This window comes from Felis catus, chromosome C1 (genome assembly GCF_018350175.1).
Source record: "Felis catus isolate Fca126 chromosome C1, F.catus_Fca126_mat1.0, whole genome shotgun sequence".
Taxonomy (NCBI): Eukaryota; Metazoa; Chordata; class Mammalia; order Carnivora; family Felidae; genus Felis; species Felis catus.
In genome coordinates this window covers 8,167,085-8,181,834 of record NC_058375.1, presented here as the reverse complement: position 1 = coordinate 8,181,834, position 14,750 = coordinate 8,167,085, and the positions used below count along the sequence as shown (strand labels likewise).

The following is a 14,750-nucleotide window of genomic DNA, read 5'->3' as shown; positions in this document are numbered from 1 at the left end:
TTAATCACAGCTGTGCCTGCTAAAATAGGCACACAGACAACAATCTGACAGCACAGAGAGGAAGTGGTAACATATTTCTTGTCCTCTGTCCTTCCAACCCCTGGGAGCAGGTTTGAGAGAAAATCCCAGAAAAACAGAACCACTCTATCACAGGATTGGGAGACCCTTAAGGTCTTCTTGTCCACCCCTCTGACATCCAAGGCTTTGCTTCAATGTTTCTGACGAGCCATCCTTCACTTGAATGCCTCTCGTCACAGGGAGCTCACTACTACTGTGAGGTTTTGAATATCCCACCTGCCAATTTCTCTAATGGCTGGAAAGTTCTTCCTGACCTAAGAGCTTAAACTTGGGGCCATGTTAACTTCTATCCATTGGTCCTAGGTTTGACCTTTGAAGTCTCACACACACACACACACACACACACATACATACGCACACACACACACACACACACACACACACCTCTGGTTAGTCTCCTTGACGTGCCGACATTGTTCTAAGTGTCCTGGCCAGTGTGCCTATTGCTTTCGGGACAAGATCCAGTCTGTTAATCATTATCTTCAAAATGCAGTTCCCATACCGGGGACATAAAATCTCTGCTGCAGCTGTTACCAGCGTGAAAACACACACGCACGTGCACACACACACGCACGGGCACACAGAAATAAAGTTCCTCTGACTGCATTTTCATCCATTTCTCATTTCATACCGTATTGCCAAATGCCTTGCTGAGATCCAAGTGTATTCCAACCATGGCATGTTTTTGACCCATCCCCAGATTGACTATCAAGAATAAAAATAAACAAACAAGGAAAAGAGCTCAGAAACGGACCCAGCCCCCTGTATAGAATCCAACAACACAGGGATGGCAGGGCCTGCGCTTTTCCTTGTTCTGGACACTAATCGCCTATTAATTTGCCTCGGATCACATTAACCTTGACGGAAGTCAGAACTCATTACTGACTCAAACTGACCTTTGGGCCAGGTAACAGGCTCAGATTTTGGTGTGTCGGTTTGAACACAGGACTAACGGAAAAATTAATAACATGTGATGATGTATTTCACTGCCCCTCTCCAGAAGAAGCCAGCATGGAGTCCCCGGGTTGGGATTGTGGGCAAAGGTCCTGCAACGGCTGGAGACGCAGGAAGTGCTTTGAACAGGGGAGGTGGACTTATTAGATTGTGGTGCGAACAGGTGCTTCCCGCCCAGCCAACACCCCTGGCCTCCTGCTCCCCCCCACCCGAGACCCAGGAGTCCTGGGTGATCCCAGAGGGATGGGAGTGGGCCCAACAGGTGACTGAGGTTGAATTTCCAGCCACCCCCCTGGGAAGCAGAATAAATCTGACTCACAGAAATAAAGGCACGGGATATTGTATCCCAGGGTCGTTGATAAAATTCACACCCACCACATCTACTGCTGCCGCACCACGGATCTCCCCCTTCTGACGTCACACGAGTTGATTTGGGGATCCAACTAGACTTATTCATGCGAATTTTCTCCCTTGACCCATCAAAGCAGCCTTTCGATTTATGAGGATCCTAACGGTCAGCCATTTTCTAAGCTCTTCCTCCAAGGTTTAAAAAAGCCTGCGAGGGGGGCGCCTGGGTGGCGCAGTCGGTTAAGCGTCCGACTTCAGCCAGGTCACGATCTCGCGGTCCATGAGTTCGAGCCCCGCGTCAGGCTCTGGGCTGATGGCTCGGAGCCTGGAGCCTGTTTCCGATTCTGTGTCTCCCTCTCTCTCTGCCCCTCCCCCGTTCATGCTCTGTCTCTCTCTGTCCCAAAAATAAATAAAAACGTTGAAAAAAAAAAAAAGCCTGCGATTTAGGCTAATTCCAGTCATTGACAGGTGTTGGATCCGGCCGGCTGGAGGGTGGAGGGCAGAGGGCAGGTTCACATGGGCTACTAAAGGCCTCCTTGCTCCTTGACAGGACGCCCTCATCAGCCAGTTCTCTCCCCGCAGTGTGTTCTGTCTCCCACAAATTCCTCTGACTAGACTGGTATCCGGTCTACATATCTCTGCTCTGTTCCTAGGGACACATTGTCAAATGCCAGCTGAAACCCAAATGTCCTCTATCAACTACACGTTCTCCACCCATCAGCGCAGCGACCCTACCGAGGAAACAGAAAACGAATGCAGGACAGGACAGAGGAAGTGAGGATGACCTGGCCCGGCTGGTTCTAAGTGGTCCCTCCCATCTTTCCTAAAGGCCCCTCAAATCTGGCCAAACCCCTATCCAGATTCGTCGGCCGAGGCCAGGCGCCGCACCCGCACCCCCATGGAATGGCCCGGTGTTCCTGCGCTGTCCTCCTGAGATTCTGAATCAGTTCACAGCAAGACAGGAAGTAGGAGAAATGCAGAGACAACTGATAAGACATTGTTTTTATTGGCAAGTCTAAAGAAAACCTTCATTGAGTCAGGGGGTGTAATACAAATTATGGTGACCTGTATATAAAACCTGGCACCAAATCCGGCCTTTTAGAAACATTTGTATAAAAAAATACGTGTTAAAATCTGTACCATGATGCGGTGCAGAGGCCGGATGTCACCTCCCGACACGTGTGCTTGCAAAGGTGGGTCTGGTCTGGGGATACAGGGAGCTCTGGTCCTGCGGCCACCGGAGCGAGCCCTGTGTGAGAATGGCCTGCTCTGAAGAGATGTCACGAGAGCCTATCTTTGAAGGCAGGACCCCTATGAGCACCAAAATGCCACAGGCCTGGCGTCAAAACGAGAGTGGTGCTGGGAAGAATGGCAGGAGAGGAGGGCCGTCCTTCCTTCTCTTGTCACTGGGCTCTAACCACCATTCGAGGATCCCGCAGCTCTGCAGTCAAACCACCTTTAACTTTGGAGGAACGTTTGCAATTTCCAAGTATGTTTTTTCCCCAAGTAGACTGGCCAATCTTAAGGAACCTACTCATAATCAGACTGACGTTAAGGGTGAAGAACTAATTCTTGTCATTTTTGGCAGGCCGGGCCCCTGAATCACCTATCTGAAAGGCTGCTGTAATCACAACGGAAAAGCATGATGATGACGGTCTCAATCTATTTCAGTCTTGGACCAAATGCAACTGGGCAACTGTAGCCCAGAAATTACACTTTGCAGGCAATGAAGTGAAAAGCAGCATTGGAATTCCCCCATTCTGGGCACAAATGATCTCTGCACAAGGCCACTGAAGCCTTTGGGAGCAGCGGGGTCGATGCTGCTCATCTGTCTTCAAAGACGAAGACACGGTTCCTTCTCCGGCAGGGCCTTTCTTCCGGCTGAACAGGGTCAGGACTGTGTCTGTCGGCTTATTCGTTCAGGGAAGAGCTGATTTCCCTGGGGCTCTGTGGAAAGTGACAACTGTCCTCAACTCAGCTGCTAAGCTGCTACCCAAACAGTCAGGCTGCATGGACAGGAGACGCACAAATGGGAACCGGACAGAAATGGGGGGTGGGCACAGGGGAGCATCAGGAAAGGCAATAGGTGGGGGGAAGAGGCGGCCTTGTGGGCTTTAAGGAGTCCGCAAGGACGGTGCCTCTACAATTTCAGGGCTCCTAATAGCTACCGAAAGGGCTGGAGTCATTCCAGTAGATTCTATACAGGGAAAACAGCTGCCCCACCAAATTCTATCCAAAAGCAGAGTGATTTTCTCAGCTGCCTCCAGGGTGGGTTTTTTTTTTTTTTTTTTTTTTTTTTTCCTTTCCCAGCCCTCAGCTTGACTATCTTGCTGCAGGACACTCAGCTGTGGCAATAAGTGAAAGGGGGGACGAAGGACAAACGCGCCTGACACACAACCCAGGCACAAAGCTGGGAGCCACGCTGGACTGCTAACGAGGGACTCTCTCTCAAGCAGTGTATTTTAGGACGCAAGGGCTCAGGGTAAGAGACGGATGCTCCTGTGTCCCGGAGCCCAGCACCGATCGCCAGCGCATCCTGCAAGACCAGCACACCGGGAGGAAGCTGGCTGCGTGTCAATGGAGCAAGGAGGAGCCCAGTTACAAGGGCTCTTCAGGACTGGAGGCCAACCTGGTGGCTCCTTCACAAAGTCTTAGGGCCTTTGAATCCACTTTAAAGTGACCCAACAGCACCCCCTAGTGGAAATTATAAATAAAACAAGGGCCATGCTTCCAGTTCACCTTCTGATGCGAGTGGTTCCAAGAGTCACCGTCAAACGGAATAACACAAAAACAAACCTTATCTTTAAAAGCATAATAATTAGAAAAAAGGTGGGAGTTCAGAAGCCATCTTTAGGCCTTTCACTGCCAAATCAGCCTCCCTCCTGTGATTCTCTGCCTTCGACAAACACACTCTAAGATGAGGGGGCACGGACGGGGGTGGGGAGGGCTCCCGGGACCCTCAGAGTTTGGGCAGACTGCCCGCTGGGGCCAGGACGATGCCAAAGACGTAGAAGAGCCCCAGCAGGAGGTTGAGTTTGGCAGTCCTCTGGGGCAGTTTGTTGAAAGCCTGGCTCCGGAACTGTCTCTCCAGGGAGAAGGCCATGGGAATGGTGAGCAGGGGCAGGGCCAGGCTGATGCTGCAGCGTGTGGCCAGGATGCTGAAGACCAGGTAGGGCAGGAAGAGCAGCGTGTTGTAGAGCATGTAGGAGAAGGTGGGGCCGATGAGGATGGCGAGCGTCACGATGCCGGCCTCCCTGTCGGATTCCATGTCCCTGGTGTTGTTGGAGTGGAGAATGGCCTCGGTGCTGAGGGCGAGGGGGATGGCGTAGACCAGGGGGAAGACCGCCAGGGACCCCACCTGGACGGCGTAGGCGAACATCACGGCCAGCGGGCCGAAAGTGATGAGGATGACGAGGTCTCCCAGGGCCACGTACTTGAATCCGATTCCTATGGCCAGAAGACCCAGAGAGGAGGTGTGAGATCCAGGGCTGGAAACGGATGGCCGGGAGCAGGGAGTTCTCAGACAGAGACCACAAGCAGTCGGCGAGCTCCCTGCCCTCCAGAGCACACCTGAGGTTGTCTCCAGTGACACAGAGGGGCAGGGAACACTCCTCTCTTAGCACCCAGTTGGGCTTCGGGTCATCCCCACGCTCTCCTTCCTACTGTCCCCCAGCAAAGTCCTACAACAAACAGCAGTGAGCTCCCACCACACGCGATTCAACGGGGGAGCCCACGGAGATCTAAATGGTCTCACAGGCCACTTTGGTTTCTCTCTCCCTTCGCCGGCCCGTGCGAGACATCGCTTCCGTCAGTCAGTACCTCACAGAAGGCCCATCCCAGTCTCTTACTTTTCTCCCTCCTTCTTCCACAGCCTCTAGTTTAGAAAACCCGCAGCGAATCTCAGTGAAATCTGATGGTGCCCAAACTCCACATAAAGAAACCTTCGTCCACGTAACGAGTAAAATGGCTAAGACGAGGCTCCCATGCTGCTTCCCTTCTCTGGTTCCCGTGAAGTCCAAACTCACTCCCCCCAGCTCCTCTTCCCCCACGAAGTTCAAACTAAATCCTCCCCCCGCCCCGTGAACTCCTCCTGGACTGCCAACCCGCTTCAAATCCTGTCTAAACCACTTCGTCAGAACCTGCCCAGTTTTCTCCAGCGATACCACACTCCATCTGGCCTCACTCCCATCTCCAAAGAGGAGTCATGGTCATCCTATGCCTGGAACATGGTGACAGCCATGCTTATGACCCCACCCCCCCCCCCAGATCTAATCTTCACGGGCAGCCAGAGGGGTCCTTCCAAAATACTGACCTGAGGCACCTGGGTGGCTCAGTTGGTTAAGCATCTGACTCTTGATTTCAGCTCAGATCATAAATTCACAGTTCATGAGGTCAAACTCTGAGCTATCAGGGCAGAGCCTGCTTGGGATATTCTCTCTCTCTCTCTCTCTCTCTCTCTCTCTCTCTCTCTCCCCCTCTCTGCCCCTCCCTTGCTTGCTCTCTAAATAAATAAATAAACATTTTAAAAAATACATAATCTGACCATGCCCTTCCTCCAACATATACCTCAAAACCCTTATCACAAGCTGTCCTCGGCATCCTTCACCGGCACACCTCTGGCCCCGCCTCCCTCCTCCCCACCTCACCTTAAGCTCCCCTCCTCCTCCACTCATACTTCTGTCGGTTCCCCAAGGCCTTCAGGCACGCCACCCTGCCTTTGCCTGGCAGACTCCTACTCACCCTTCAAGACCTTAAAGACCATTCCTCAAGACAGCCCCTCCTCACCCGCTAGGCCACAGCCGGTTCCCCTGCAATATGCACCCAGGGCACCCCAGATTTCCCCCTTCATAAAGTTCATCGTGGTTCTAATTACTCAGTCTGCATCCTCCCCTCAAACCAGAAGTTCCACGAGGGCAGGGCCTGGTGTCTGGCTTGTTCACAGCTCGCTCCCCCACGTGGGCACAAAGGCTGAACACAGAGCTACAGTAACAAGCACCTGGAGCTGGGGCTGAGGTTAAGGAAAATGACCCACTCAGAGGGAGGCAGCATGGAGTGGGTGGGGTATGGTACGTACACACACACACACACACACACACACACACACACACACACACAGAAGCTTGGGAAACCTCCCGATCTAATCAAGCTTCCAACACGTGGCCTCAGGATCAGGAGACAAAGAAAAGTACTGGGTCATCAACTGCATTTTAACCAGCCGAAAACGATAAGGGACGGTGGTCTGCAGATGACCTAAGGCCAGGGCAGCCAAAGAATGGGTTCAGCCCAAGATCACCTTCACACTGGTAGCTGGGATTCTTTGCGGCTGTTTCTCTTCCAGCTTTCTTGAAAGAAAACTGGCTTAGAACACAGTGAAAGCGTAAGGTCTACGACGTGTAGACTTCCTACATTCATATATTGCAAGATGACTGCCACCACAGTATTAGCTAACGCCTCCATTTAGTTGGGGTGCTTTGGTGCTAAATGACCACCCTTGGTTCTTTAGACTGAAGCGTCCCCAGGGAAGTGTTGTCATAGCCGTGGCCCCCGGTACCCGCCAACATGCAGCAAACGAATTCTGCACTACCCGAGCAGGGTTGTGGGAAGTCCTCTGAGGACATGCCCTCCGGGAGGAGGTTCTCTCAAGCAGAGCACTGGTTCCTGTACTAAGATAGCCAATCAATGGCTCCTGCAGAATCTCACACGTTGAGGGAACAACCTCTGCCCAAGGAGATGCCAGGCAGGAAGGCTCCCAGCAGGGACCCGGCATGCTTCTCCACCAGCTGCCCACTCTTCTTTTGCTTCCATGCCCAGCTCTCCAGGTGGATGTCAGGGCTGTAGCTACGGAAGAAAACACAACAGCTCTATAGCCTTGACAGCTGGCTAATTACCCAAGAACATCCCCTTCGATCACCGGGCAAAAGTGATGTGAGCAACGTGGAATGAAACCTAGGCCTGCAAAATAGGCCCCCCACCTTGAACAGGTCCCACACAAAAACCAACCACAAACCCACTCGAGAGCCGAGACAGGTCTGGTAGCCTTCTTGAGGTTATCTGACACAAGAAAACGATAGAGCCCTTGGGGAGAAAGCTGCTTCCTAAGAGTCGGACGGACGGACGGCCCAGGGCTCACGCGCTCCACCTGCTTCAGAATGCGGCCCACCTCGGACCTTCCCACCACCATTTTCCAAATGAGCCAACACAGTGAAAGACTGGATAAGTTCTCCACACGGCGGCCAGAATGAATTTGTCAGAACATAAATCAAAACGTTGGCAAGGACGTGGAGTAAATGGAACTCTTAAACATTGCCAGTGGGAATGTAAGTAATAGTACAACCACTTTAGAAAACGCTTTGGCAGGGCGCCTGGATGGCTCAGTCGGTTAAGCGTCCCGACTCTAGATCTCATGAGGCTCAGGTCTTCATCTCGGGCTGGGGGTGGGGGTGGGTGGTCATGAGTTCAAGCCCCACGTCGGGCTCCCCAGGGGGCATAAAGCCTACTTAAAAAAAAAAAGAAAGAAAAGAAAATGCTTTGGCAGCTTCCCATAAAGTTCAACATTCATCTACCCTATGACCCCAGCAATTCCATTCCTAGGCATTCATCCAAGAAAAATGAAAACAAATATTAGAGGAAGGCTTAAACATGAATGCTCAGGGGTGCCTGGGTGGCTCAGTCGGTTAAGCGTCCGACTTCGGCTCAGGTCATGATCTCACAGTTCATGGGTTCAAGCCCCGCGTCGGGCTTTGGGCTGATGGCTCAGAGCCTGGAGCCTGTTTCCGATTCTGTGTCTCCCTCTCTCTCTGCCCCTTCCCCGTTCATGCTCTGTCTCTCTCTGTCTCAAAAATAAATAAACATTAAAAAAAAAAAAAAAAAAAAAAAACATGAATGCTCAGGCACTTAAACATGAATGCTCAGGCATAAAAGCCAAACTAGGGACACAATCCAAATGTCTCTGAACAGGAGAAAGGATAAACAAATTGTGGTATGTCCACACAATGGATACTACTCAGCACTTAAAAAGGAACTACTCAAGACCACCACGCTGAGCAAAGACACCAGGCACAAGGATTCATACTGAGTGATTCCACTTATATAAGGTTCCAGACCAGGCAAAACAATCTATGTGAAAGAAATCAAATAGTGGTGGCCTCTGGATAGGGTTGGGGAGAGTGGAAATTGACGGAGAAGTAAGTTTTTGAGACACGGAAATGTTCTGTATCATTACAGGGTGTGGGTTATACAACTGCCTGCGTTTGTCGACATTCCTCAAAGGGTAACACTTGAGAACTGTGCATTTCACGGTAAGCAAATTATATCAATAAACGCCAATGGTTTAAAAAAAAAAAAAAACATAAATCATATCATTACATAAAATGCTCAATGCTTTTCCGTGTCTCCCCGTTTGTTCATTCAATGGATATTAAGTACTGAGTATATGCCAGGCAGTGTTCTGGGCGCCACGCGTTCAGAAAGAACAGAGATCCAAATCCCTAATCCCAGGGAGCTTACAGTTTTAAGGGGAAGACAATTAACAAAGTCTGGTATGTTAGAAGTAGTATGAACTGTGGGGCGTCTAGGTGGCTCAGTCAGTTGAGCGTCTGACTCTTGATTTCAGCTCAGGTCACGATCCCAGGGTCGTGGGATCGAGCCCTACTCTGGGCTCTGCACTGAGCGTGGAGCCTGCTTAAGATTCTCTCTCTCTCTCTCTCTCTCTCTCTCTCTCTCTCTCTCTCTCTCTCTGTCTCCCCTCCCCTGCTCATGCTCTCTAAAATAAAAAAAAATAAAAATTTGTAAAAAGGAGTAGTATGTGCTGTGAAGGAAAACAGAAAACAGGAAAGGTACTTTGGGGGAAAACACAGGGTGAGTGTGTGTGTGTGTGTGTGTGTGTGTGTGTGTGTGCGCAGACACTTTTATTTCACTTTACTGTATTTTATTTTTATCTGCTGCAAAAACTTTGTTTGTAAGTTTAAACAGGGTAGAAAGTAAAGCCTCACAAAACAGCAGACGTGAGCAAATGGGTGGGAGGTCAGAAAGTGAATCCAGCAGACAGAAGGGGTAAGGGGGTTCCAAGCCAAGGAAAAGGATCTACAAAGGTACAGCATGTCCTGCCTGTACCAGAAAGAGCCAAGAGGACAGTGTGACCGGAGCATGATGAGCAAGAAGGAAGAAGGGGGCAGGTCAGAGAGCTGGAGGGAGGGGAGAGGGAAACAGATAAGGCACTGTCCTGGGGGTCACTGTGAGGACCCCGGCCTTTCCTCTGAACAAGATGGGAGCCATTAGAAAATTCTGAGCAGAGCGGTCCGTGAGTTCGAGCCCCGCGTCAGGCTCTGGGCTGATGGCTCGGAGCCTGGAGCCTGTTTCCGATTCTGTGTCTCCCTCTCTCTCTGCCCCTCCCCCGTTCATGCTCTGTCTCTCTCTGTCTCAAAAATAAATAAACATTAAAAAAATTAAAAAAAAAAAAACATGAATGCTCAGGCACTTAAACATGAATGCTCAGGCATAAAAGCCAAACTAGGGACACAATCCAAATGTCTCTGAACAGGAGAAAGGATAAACAAATTGTGGTATGTCCACACAATGGATACTACTCAGCACTTAAAAAGGAACTACTCAAGACCACCACGCTGAGCAAAGACACCAGGCACAAGGATTCATACTGAGTGATTCCACTTATATAAGGGTTCCAGAACAGGCAAAACAATCTATGTGAAAGAAATCAAATAGTGGTGGCCTCTGGATAGGGTTGGGGAGAGTGGAAATTGACGGAGAAGTAAGTTTTTGAGTCACGGAAATGTTCTGTATCATTACAGGGTGTGGGTTATACAACTGCCTGCATTTGTCGACATTCCTCAAACGGTAACACTTGAGAACTGTGCATTTCACGGTAAGCAAATTATATCAATAAACGCCAATGGTTTAAAAAAAAAAAAACCATTAAATCATATCATTACATAATATGCTCAATACTTTTCCGTGTCTCCCCGTTTGTTCATTCAATGGATATTAAGTACTGAGTATATGCCAGGCAGTGTTCTGGGCGCCACGCGTTCAGAAAGAACAGAGATCCAAATCCCTAATCCCAGGGAGCTTACAGTTTTAAGGGGAAGACAATTAACAAAGTCTGGTATGTTAGAAGTAGTATGAACTGTGGGGCGTCTAGGTGGCTCAGTCAGTTGAGCGTCTGACTCTTGATTTCAGCTCAGGTCACGATCCCAGGGTCGTGGGATCGAGCCCTACTCTGGGCTCTGCACTGAGCGTGGAGCCTGCTTAAGATTCTCTCCCTCCCTCTCTCTCTCTCTCTCTCTCTCTCTCTCTGTCCCCTCCCCTGCTCATGCTCTCTAAAATAAAAAAAAATAAAAATTTGTAAAAAGGAGTAGTATGTGCTGTGAAGGAAAACAGAAAACAGGAAAGGTACTTTGGGGGAAAACACAGGGGGTGTGTGTGTGTGTGTGTGTGTGTGTGTGTGTGTGTGCGCAGACACTTTTATTTTACTTTACTGTATTTTATTTTTATCTGCTGCAAAAACTTTGTTTGTAAGTTTAAACAGGGTAGAAAGTAAAGCCTCACAAAACAGCAGACGTGAGCAAATGGGTGGGAGGTCAGAAAGTGAATCCAGCAGACAGAAGGGGTAAGGGGGTTCCAAGCCAAGGAAAAGGATCTACAAAGGTACAGCATGTCCTGCCTGTACCAGAAAGAGCCAAGAGGACAGTGTGACCGGAGCATGATGAGCAAGAAGGAAGAAGGGGGCAGGTCAGAGAGCTGGAGGGAGGGGAGAGGGAAACAGATAAGGCACTGTCCCGGGGGTCACTGTGAGGACCCCGGCCTTTCCTCTGAACAAGATGGGAGCCATTAGAAAATTCTGAGCAGAGCGGTCCGTGAGTTCGAGCCCCGCGTCAGGCTCTGGGCTGATGGCTCGGAGCCTGGAGCCTGTTTCCGATTCTGTGTCTCCCTCTCTCTCTGCCCCTCCCCCGTTCATGCTCTGTCTCTCTCTGTCCCAAAAATAAATAAAAACGTTGAAAAAAAAAATTAAAAAAAAAAAAGAAAATTCTGAGCAGAGGACTGATGTCGCTGCCTCATGTTTTCACAGGACTACTCCAGCTCTGATTTGGGAGCACCCTGAAAGGCATATCGATAAAGAACCTGCTGCCATTTTTGAGGAGACGACAGCGGTGGCCGGAGGTGGTGGGACGCAGCCAGATCCCAAATGCATTTTGAAAGTGGAGTCAACAGGATTTGCTGATGGACTGGATGGGAGAAGGAAGGGCCAAGGATGATGCCCGTGACTTTTAGCCTGAAGAACTGGAAGGAGGAAGCTGCCACGGAATGAGATGGGGAGAGGTGGGGAGCAGGACAGGATTCTTAGGGGCGATCAGGGCTTTGGTTTCAGACACAACGGGCTTGAGATGCCTGTGAGATCTTGGGGAGAAGCTACTGAGGGAGAAGTTAGGCGAGTCTGGGGTTGAGTGGAGAAATCTGGAACAGAGGAACACCTTTGAGAGTCACCAGGTTAACAGATGGCATATGAAGCCATGAGACTGGCTAAAAGCAGCCGGAGAGTGGATGGAGTTAGAGGAAAGGGGTCCAAGGACTGAAGCTGGAGGCTGGGAGTAAGGAACAACTAACTAGCAGGGGAGCCAGAGGCCCTGTGAGGCCAGAATGATCCAGCCCTGAGTGGCCTCCCCAACAGTACCTCGCTCTCCCTCTCCATCACACTGGCCTTTCATGGATCCTAAAGCACGCTGAGCTCTCCCTGACCCCAGGGCATTAGCATGCGCTACTCCTCCAGCCCTGAAGGACTCAGCATGCGCTACTCCTCCAGCCCTGAAGGACTCGCTCCCAAATCAGACCCAGTCACTCTGCCCTGTAGCTTGCTCCTTATCCTTCAAGGGCCTCTTCACCACCGCCCCATGCACGGTCTACCACAGCACCCTACTGATTTCCTTCACAGAGCTGTTCACAGCTGGTTGCTCTGTCCTAGTCTCCCCACCCCTTCCTTCTTCTCTCCCCCTCTTCACATCAGAGTGCCCCAGGTCGCAGTCCTGGTCTCCATGGGTGTCTATCGCCACTCTTTCCTCTGGTGATCTCATCCAGTCACACAACTTTATCTCTGTGCCAGAGACTCCCAAATATCTGCATCTGCAGTTGAGGCTTCTCCTTGGAACTCAGGTGCTTATATCCGGCCAGCCATCTGGACATCTCCACTTGGAGATCTAATACATTAAGATGTCCCAAGCCAGTCTCCCAGTTTTCTGGGAGTCTCCCCCCCCAAACCTGTCTTCATCCTTCTCTAGCTCCCTTGACATCAAGTCCATCATTTCAAGTGCTCAGGCCCAAACCTCTGAGTGATGTTGGATTCCCCTGTCTCTCTCCTGCCTTGTATCTCATCCATCAGCAAACCCTGTTCACCTTCCAAATATGTCCAAATATATTCAGAATCTGACTACGTCCTCCCTTCTCCACTACCACCCTCATCCAGGCCACCAAACCTCTCTTGCCTGGATTGCGGAACAGCCTCACCTTTTTGCTTCCGTCCTCGCCCACTCACCTTTACCCGTTCTCAATACCGCACCCAGACTGATTCTTTTAATTTAATTTTTTTTTTCAACGTTTATTTATTTTGGGGACAGAGAGAGACAGAGCATGAACGGGGGAGGGGCAGAGAGAGAGGGAGACACAGAATCGGAAACAGGCTCCAGGCTCCGAGCCATCAGCCCAGAGCCTGACGCGGGGCTCGAACTCACGGACCGCGAGATCGTGACCTGGCTCAAGTCGGACGCTTAACCGACTGCGCCACCCAGGCGCCCCCAGACTGATTCTTTGAAAACATGAAGGTCTCCATAATCTCTGTGCTTCTCTGCCTCCCCAAACATACTTCTCTCTGGTTTTACCTTTTTACTCACTCCCTCACTCAATACCGGACTCTTGCGGTTCCTTAAACTTTGAAGCACACTCCTGCCTTAAGGCCTTTGGTAACTGCTATGCCAAGATTTGAAACATCCCTCCTCTAGATACATGCTTAGCCAACTTCCTTCTATCTGTGCTCACATTACCTTTTTGATGAGGCCTACCCTGATCAAACTACTTCAAACAGTCAGCTATGCCCTCCTTCCTTGCCCTACTTATATTTTCCCCATAGCACTAATAATATCTTCATATACGATGACCAGGGTACCAACTCATCGGGACTTACCTGGAACTTTCCCGATTTCAACACCAAAAGTCCAGCATCTTGGGAACCACCTCAAGTCCTGAGCAAACCAGGACATTGGTCATCCTAAATATAATTTATTATTTTTATTTTCCAGGTCTCCTCAAGATCTATGAAATAACCTCCACAAGGGCAGGGATCTGCGACTCCTGGGTTCACACAGAACAGTGCTTGGCACATAATAGGTGCTCAATACGTAGGACTCGACCACCTGCCCATCACTACCTTAATCAGCCTGTTGTAAGGAGTCACACAGCAAACTAGCTGCCAGTAATTAGCTGTATAATTCTGAGTTCTTCAAATTTAATTCCTCTAAAATTTGAAACCGTGGCCTCCTAAGATACGACCATCGAAAGAAAACCAAATAGAAAAATTTACATACACGTGATTCTGTGATTCCTACCATCCATAAGCCCAGCTGGGATCTTCTCAAGTCACCACTGTTTTCAAAAAGTCCGCATGACCTACACGTTACAGGTTTCACATAAATGGCCTAACTCAGAGAAGAACCTTTGGAACCTCTTCTCCAGCCCTGAAACTCCGATGCAAACCAGCAGTTTCCCGTACACGCAGTCAGGAAAACAGGCCAATTCTTACCTCCCGTGTAGAGAAAGGAGCCAGACAGGCCTCCAAAGTAGATGAGAGCCAAGTGCTCCAGTTTCAGAGGGGACAGGTAGTAGAGACAAGCGGCACAGACACAGCCCAGGGTGTAGAGGAAGACTCCAAACCGGACAACATCCTGGGGCTCCAAGATTCGGTCCACCAGGGTCCTGTCATCACTCTTTTTGTGGTCAATGCCCTTGGAAAAGTCATAGTAAGTGTTGACCAAATTGCCAGCCCCGTGCACGGCCAGGACGGCCACGGCACAGCCCACCAGCAGCCTGGGATCCAGGACGCCCTGGGATCTGTAGGCCAGGGCACTGCCCAAGGCCACCGGGGTAAGTGAGGCACTGAAGCTCCAAGGCCGCAGGGCCAGCACGTAGGAGGCGCATTTCTGCCTCCAGGAGCGTTGGGGAAGCCTGTCCTGCTCCGGACAGTCGTTCCCCAGCAGGTCCCTGTCCCCGACCTTGGCCGTCTCTCCCGCCTGTATGTTAATCTCCCCGGAACCTGAGAGGCCGCCATGGAAGCTGCACGTGGCTGAAGCCAAAGTTAATAGTGAGCCACC

At 50.4% G+C, this 14,750-nt stretch overlaps 1 protein-coding gene across 1 annotated transcript; it reads right to left on the bottom strand.

Moving 5' to 3' along the window:
- Nucleotides 1-2,367: 2,367 nt before the first annotated feature.
- On the bottom strand, nt 2,368-14,722 carry LOC101099816 (ubiA prenyltransferase domain-containing protein 1). Its single transcript, XM_011284490.4, is given in 3 exon segments — nt 2,368-4,827; nt 14,183-14,683; nt 14,686-14,722. Coding segments are annotated over 3 exon segments (1,011 nt in total). The 5' UTR covers nt 14,708-14,722; the 3' UTR covers nt 2,368-4,339.
- Between the last annotated feature and the right edge of the window lie 28 nt (nt 14,723-14,750).